General features: G+C 40.2%; 1 protein-coding gene across 7 annotated transcripts in view; it reads right to left on the bottom strand.

The window, feature by feature from the left end:
- Positions 1–829: 829 nt before the first annotated feature.
- The window catches only part of UGT8 (UDP glycosyltransferase 8), a 34,943-nt gene continuing 27,882 nt past the window's right edge, over positions 830–7,890 (bottom strand). For all 7 annotated transcript variants that reach the window (XM_083457369.1, XM_083457366.1, XM_083457372.1 and 4 more), the window contains exons 3-6: positions 6,524–6,666; positions 4,406–4,482; positions 3,400–3,619; positions 830–3,071 (exon numbers count right to left, since the gene is read on the bottom strand). In XM_083457369.1, coding sequence (XP_083313495.1) covers positions 2,708–3,071; positions 3,400–3,619; positions 4,406–4,482; positions 6,524–6,666 — 804 coding nt within the window. In that variant the 3' untranslated portion in view covers positions 830–2,707. The remainder of the gene's footprint in view (positions 3,072–3,399; positions 3,620–4,405; positions 4,483–6,523; positions 6,667–7,890) is intronic.

Below are 7,890 nucleotides of genomic sequence, written 5' to 3'. Positions count from 1 at the left end.
TATTGTGAAGGTATAATACTAAGGACTACAAGATCATCAAAACTTTGGGGGCAAACAGGACTCAATAGCAACCACTTTGAGGTTATGTGAAAATATTTGTTGCAAATCAGTTGTGACAACTGGTTGCCAAAAGCACAAGTTGCTGCTGTGACAAGCTGGGTGAATTTTCTCACACAGATCATGATGTGCCTTTTGGGGATATTCACGGTAGCCAATTCACATGAACAGTGTTCCTCATAGACACATCTAATAAACACAAGGAAGTTTTTGTCGAATTAGCTCTTCCTAAATAGTTACACTAATCAACCCTAGCTTCCATTACTCCCAGTAGGGATTTACTTCTACAAACATATCTCGAATGGTCTGGTCTACAAACATATCTAGAATAAAAAGTGTCAGGTATGTTAGGGAGCATACAAACTAGGTACAAGATAGAGATACCTGGAAGATTTTCTGGAAATTAGCTATTCCTCAATCTAAATAACTTCAATATTGGTACCACACTGATTCTTTTCTTGCTTTATTTTTCACACAGTGAGCAATGTCCAAGAATTTCCGTATGATGAAAAACTGCACTGTACTAGAACACAATGTTGCAGGCTTAAGTGAGCCCATTTTATTAAACTGACAGTGGACCAAAGGCATGAAGAAATAGGAGTATTTGTTCTTTTCAATTGTGTTATGTAATGTGTGACTGAGTGTATATACAGAACATACGCACACAAGAATATAAAACCTAACAGATATTAGCCATGCACGCAAAGGGTATAGCTGTTAAGTATACACATAAACAGACAAGTGTGTTTGAATAAAGATGTGCTTCCAACCATTTGTTTCTATATTAAATCCATGTTTATTGCTTAAGTTGTATCACAGTGGAGATTAAATTATTCTTAATCATCCGGTCAGTGCTTGTGTACCATCAATAAGAAAAACATTAAAACCAACTCATTCATACACTCTAGGTCCTGTCACTTTCCCAACACTCATTGCCTCTTTGTGTTCCTTTAAGTTGCCACATATTGATAGGATTGTAAAAAGATAAAGCTAACAGACTTATTGATAATATCCTTTTTTCTTCAAGTATTTGGAAAGGCAGTACAACTGTCCTGTACTGAATATTAGAAGCACATTTGCAATGCTACTTTATTGCTACAAGATAGAGGCTCCTGATGGGATGAAAATGGAATGCCATGTCACTGTGTATGAAGATGATTTTTAGCATTCTGTTTTGTTCAGAACTCTTCCCATGTTAGTGAACAACACTCAGTAGAGACTTCCCGCCCCCCAGCCCCCTGCTGTTAAGACATGGGATTTCAAACTGCAAATAAATACAGCGGACACTCACAACATGTGCAGTGCAAATTCCAAGTAAACAGAATGACATGGAAATTAATAAACTCATAGTTGCCAACACTGGTTTCAATAGGACCGTCCTGATATTTGCTCAACGCCCTATGTTCCCATTCTCTGTTTAAAGCCAGAAAAGTCTGGTATCGGCTACAGTGATTGAAAGTGTTGTGCAGAAGGGCAGCTATGGGCGTGGGCAGAGACAAACATTCCAACTAGGTTTCCTAGGTTCAATGTCATGCATGATATCAAACCTCTACAAAGACAGCAGTAACTGACAAAAAGGATAGCCTCCAATTTATTCAGAGAATTGATGTTGGCAACTATGTAACATGGATTGTGTGGCCCAGACCAGCAGAAGGAACACAGATAGAACTATTGACAGTGAACCTCAGAACCACCATGGCTCTGGGGTGCGAGTGGGGAACTTAATTGCAATAATATAAAAGCAAAGACATTCAACTTTGTAACAAATCCCAAAGGTGGTTTGATTCTGCATTGCTCAAGGGACATGGCAAGACCTTTTCCAAAGAGCCTGGGGCAGATTTTCTTTCCCCCCTGCTTCATTTGTTTTTCTAAATCTATCTAATCTATCCACACAGCCCTTGTAATTATCAAAATAAAACAACACCCTTACAATGGCATAAATTAATGGATATGTGGAAAGTGAAGAAGGAAGATAAAATATACATAAATATAAAATTACAGCTTACGGTACTCTTGTGCAATTTCCTTTTCTCTAAAGAAATGGAAGAGAAAGGAAGAGTTAAGAAGTATATCAAAATTAGTCTTTTGTTATCATATTCTTCAGCGCCGTTTAAGAATATGATTTATATGGCTGCATTATGATTCTGCAGTTTGTTCACTGCTATATACCAAACACCAGGAAAGATGACTTTAACATCATTGCCAGATAACATAGTGAAACTTCAAGGAATCAAAACAAAGTTCTCTATGGAAAAATGTGAATGAATATATGAAAAAAAGGAAGAATAGTTGCCAAGTAAGAGTGAACCTTTCCTTATCTGGGACGCACACATGTAGATTCACAAATGGAGAAGTCATAAATATACTTATTGAATTACTTCAGAGAATTAAGGCTTCTAAAAAAACTTCAGTGCCAGAATAACCTTTTTGCATCAGTATTAAGGATAAAATACATTTTGCATTTTAGGTTGTGCTTCATTTTTCTAAAGATTTTCCTTAGTTCTGCAGAATTTAATCGCATAAGATTACATACTGTAGGGGAGCGTTAGAACTGTTTATTGTTTTGCTTTAAGTAGGTGTTAGACTAAGTTACAGCTATAAAATTCAATTATAGAACTGATTCGCTGCTAATGTACATTGGGTAGTTGGCTCATTTCACCTTTTTTTCATGTTTAATGTGGCCATTTCTTCTATACTTGCCATTTGGTATCCCATTTTGGTAATGTCCATTAACGGTAGTATGTTCATCAGTGGACCAAAGATGTTTGCTTTGCTTGCGGATAAATTTTGCTATCCTGACCAAAACGTAGCAGAGTAAGGCAGTACCAAGCAGTACAATAACGGCAATATCCAATAAGAAATACTGATATAAAGAGACTGTGAAAACAGCAGCACGTAGATGTTGTGCTCCATTATGACGAAGGATGTAATTAATCCAGTAGACTGTTCGATCAACAGGATGACCTGGTTGGTCTTTATGAATTTCAGACAGCTTCTGGGCCCTTTGTCTGTAGCTGTGAAGTGGAAAAACAGAACTAATTCAGCATATTGCATCTATGCAATTCCCCCAATTAATTGCTTCATCACCTCTGAATGTAATTTTCTGGAGGTGAATCTATGAAATCTATTTATTATATTGTTACATTTCTGTTTTGCCCTTCCTTCAGAGGAGCCCAGGGCATTATAATATAAAATAAAATACATCTGATATTATACAACACAATCATAAATATCTATAAAATATCAACCATTAAAACTCAGTGGACAGTTGCATATGGCTACTATAACTACTTTATAGACTTGTTTTTCCACATTAGTGGAAGCTTAGCAAAGGAACCTTACCTGGGATCATTAATAACTTTCACTAGTGCTTTATATAATTCATCCTCCGTAATAGTCTTCCAGTTTAGTAATATTCCCATGCCTTTGGCCTGCACTCGGGTCATAGTGTCATAATGATCTCCGAAAAGAGGAATTCCCACCACAGGTACACCGTGGTACATGGTTTCAAAAATGCTGTTCAGACCACCATGACTCAGGAAGGCCTTAATCTTAGAGTGACCTAAAGCGGCAAGAGGCAAGGTGTAGGGAAGAAAACGCTTCATGTTAGCTTTAACTTATCAAAAAATACCCTATCTATGTACTTAATAAATAGGCATTTGCAGAAACTTAGAATGGGAATAGGAGGGCTTCCCCATCTCCCTTGGAAAAGTGCTTTTTCATTGCAGGTGACATGTGCATGTGGCAGTGTTGTTGCCATGGCTGCAGAACACAGAAACAAGCTATTGCTTGCCAAGCCACTTTTCGAACTACACACGAGATCTAAATTCTGTCTTCATGCTTCAAAGTGTGGGCAATAAAAACATCAGTGGCTTCACTTTTCAAACAATGGTCAGAGCAGATGCTAAGTAGGTGTATATACTGCCAAGAGAGGCAATCTCCCTTAAATGCTACATTATTAGCGATAATATAGCTGATGTACCACTAAGAACATTAGTATAACTTTGGTAGTGCAAAGAAAAGAGCCAGTGTGGTGTAGCGGTTAGTGTGTTGGACTAAGACCTGGGAGACCAGGGTTCAAATCCCCACATATACCACCTTGATCTCCCTGGAGGAAAAGGTGGTATACTGACATAATAAATAATAAACAAATAAAACCATATTCACAACCAAAAGTGAATACAGAAAGTGGACATATCTTTCCAAAACACTATTTGAGTTATCAGAACCCGGGTTTTTAATAATAAATACCAAATCTAGAAATCCAATGTATTATACAAATAAGATACAATGGGATTTTAGTGTTTAAGAGCAGAGAGAACTAAACATCACTTCCAATTCTACTTACCCAGTAAGTCATTCTGCGGTAACCATTCTATGAGTTTTGTATTGTTACCCAAGTTCCTAGGTTTCTTCCCCGAATACCTAACACAGAGAAAAGAAGCCAGTTTCAAAATGCATTCTAAGGAAGATCTATAGAACAATTTGCCCGCTCCTTTTCTACTGTGCAAGTGACTTGCAAATCAAAGGATTTAAAATCCAGTATGCAATTCATTAAAAATAGAAACACATAGCTTATGTGTTAGGACAAGGGTAGGCAATTTCTGGACCTCGGGCCAAAATACACCTGCCAGGGCTACCCAAGAGGCTGTTTTGGCCAAGTGAAACACACCTGTCCTATACCTGGCATCATATATGTTGCAGCCTTCTCAGTATGTTAACACCTATGCTCTGCACTGCTTGCTGATGTACTTCAAGGGCTGAGTTCATTGTATACCATTAGTATACAATGCCCTTAACAACTTGACACCAGTTTACCCATGAGATCCCCTATCCCCATATGTACCCAATCAACTGCTTCAATTGGAGGAACAGGCATTTTATAGTTGCCACATAATACTTGCACCGCATCTGTAAGAAGACAATCATTTAAGTGTGGCAGCACCAGAACTTTGGAACTCCCTGCCTACTGGTATCAGGCAGGTGCCTTCACTGTATTCTTTTTGGTGTCTGAAGATACTCTTATTTAGACAAGCCTATGCAGATGTTTAGGGACGTGGGTGGCGCTTTGGGTTAAACCACAGAGCCTAGGACTTGCTGATCAGAAGGTCGGCGGTTCAAATCCCCGCAACGGGGTGAGCTCCCGTTGCTCGGTCCCTGCTCCTGCCCACCTAGCAGTTGGAAAGCACGTCAAAGCGCAAGTAGATAAATAGGTACCGCTCCGGCGGGAAGGTAAACGGCGTTTCCATGCGCTGCTCTGGTTTGCCAGAAGCGGCTTAGTCATGCTGGCCACACGACCCGGAAGCTGTACGCCGGCTCCCTTGGCCAATAAAGCAAGATGAGCGCCGCAACTCCAGAGTCGGTCACGACTGGACCTAATGGTCAGGGGTTCCTGTACCTTTTATGCAGATGTTTAGAAAGTTTGTATGAGTTTTAATTTGTTTTACTCTCTTCCATTGTGGTTTTTAACTTTCTGTAATTTTGTAAATTTTCTAGTGATAATTTTACTGTTTTATCTTTTTTGTAAACCGCTTTGAGTGGTACATAAATCTTATGAAATAAATACATGTTATGAAGTGTGCGGCAGCTGAAGTTGTGGCTGGACCAAAAACTGGGAGTTGCAGGCACTGCCAATCAGCTGGTTGATGGTGCCCACAAAGACCTTGTGGCTCTTTGGAAGCCCTGAAGATACACTGACTGGCGGTTTGCAGATAGCTGTGCATGGCGCTTTGAAGCATCAGATCATTGTCAGGGTTTCAAAGTGGCTCACTGCAAGCACCACAAACATCTGGTTGGCAGGACTGGGGCAGGCCACTTGTTTAACATGGCCCATGGGAGGGTGGAGTTCTCTGCCCCTGGGTTAGGACAAGGGCAGAAAATCAGGTGCATCAAATGAGGTACACTGGTGATGGATTTTAAAAGTTTCACAAATAGGCTAAAAGCCAAATACATCAGATCAGTTTTCAGTTCAAGAAAGCGCATGCCATGTAACACACTGATGATAAATAAGACTGTTAAAATTCAAATTAAACAACCATGTAATATTTGCAATACATTTTTAGACACCCCCCCCCCTTGATTTGGACCTTAAGAGTTATTTTCTTGGCCTACACTTCTTTCCCACCTGTTGTGAGCAGGTAGTACAGAAAGGTGAGTGAATGCGCCCGGAATAGACGGTGCCACTCCTTTGTATTTTTTGCTGCCTGTGTTGCACTCTCCTAGACAAGACTTGGGCTGCATAAACACCATCCATTCAAAGCACATCCCCATCCCACAAAAAAAAAGCAGGCAGGTGCAATTTACCCTTCACAGAACCACAAATCCTATAACCCTATACAAATTAAGATTCCCATAATTATTTGAATGAGAAATGTGCTTTCAATATGCTTTAAATGCATGGACTTGGTCCTGGATATCCATAAATGTTTTAAACCCATTGACAAAGCTATTGTGCTATTATACATACCTCCAAATAACTCGTTGAGGAAGTCTTGCCAGAGCATGGGCCAATTTATGTGCTATATCTTCTGACAAGTATTTGACTCCTGCTCCAAATGAAACAAGGACAAAGCCTTTTTCATTAGCACCATCCACCCACGTTTGGAGATCCTGAGAAAATAAAGAGCTTGCTGTCACGGCTAGCAAACACCATGCCACAAAGGGAAATGCTCCCTTATCATCAAACAGTGTCAAAACAAATCCATACGATAAATGCAGTTTTGTTGAAGATTCCTTATTTCATTAATTAAAAACAACTGAGTACAATCCAGAAAGCACAAATGCAACAAGTGCAGAATTGAAACCCAGCCCATGGAATTACTAGATACTCAAAGGGGAATAGATTTCCATCACCCGCTACAGGGCATCCGATATTTAGGGAGTCAAGGATGGGATAAAAGGAGGAAGTAATCAAGTAGCCTGAGCATGTCACTAGTTAAGTCCTTCCTCCTCATCCCATAAGTCAGGAGGATCCTGCACAATCAAAACCATGACTTGTTTTGAGGCTCTCCTATTGCTGCCCATAGCTCGAGGCATCTCATGACTAAGGTGGAGATGGAACCACAAACTGGCATACACACTGGACACCTGAGCATCCTCCCGGGGCTGATCAGTTGCACCACGGATTCATACACTATCTTGGTATGCAGGGTAATGTATAGATTGTGCCTAAAGCACTTCATGCAAAAGCCATATGTCTTAATCTATCTTTTAATAATCAAATGAGTCTTACAGTTCCGAAAGCAAATACCACTATGACTTTCAGGAATGGATTCAACTGCTGAATCACAGCTTATTGTCTGTAACTGTAAACAAAAAATTTTTAAATGACCTGTTTCATAAGGAGAGTGTAAATTGAGCCAAGAATGTCTCAGCTGTGTGGCTGTGGTCAAATGGTGACTCAATCGCCAAGCAATTCAGGATCAATCCCTTTTCCTCTGCACCTTTTCCCCAGCTGAAAGAGGAAGCAGCACTTTTGTACAGGGAAAGCAGGCAGGTTGGCAGTTTGCAAAGATGGGGGCCAAGAGACACATGCTTGGCCATAGGAGCCAACTCCTATAGGAGGGGGTCTTCAGCCCCCCCCTAAAATATTTGAGGGAGGAGCCCCACCCAAGTTTATGGGCATTGCCATTCAAATTGTGTGTGTGCATCGTACCATGATGATCTATTTATGTGGGGCAGGGCTTACATGTGCCCCTCTAATATTTTATTCAAATTGGCACCCCTGTGCCTGGCTGAAGAAGTCTTGGGGGAGATGCAGTCATAGCAGGGACTGCTACTCTTGGCCATATGTATGATTGCAACCTCTAAGTCTTGCAGTGTGGGCCATCTTGT

This window comes from Podarcis tiliguerta (genome assembly GCF_965153285.1).
Source record: "Podarcis tiliguerta genome assembly, chromosome: 9".
In the NCBI taxonomy this organism is placed as follows: Eukaryota; Metazoa; Chordata; class Lepidosauria; order Squamata; family Lacertidae; genus Podarcis; species Podarcis tiliguerta.
Note: the sequence above shows the minus strand (reverse complement) of the source record. Positions and strands in the feature narration are given on the sequence as shown.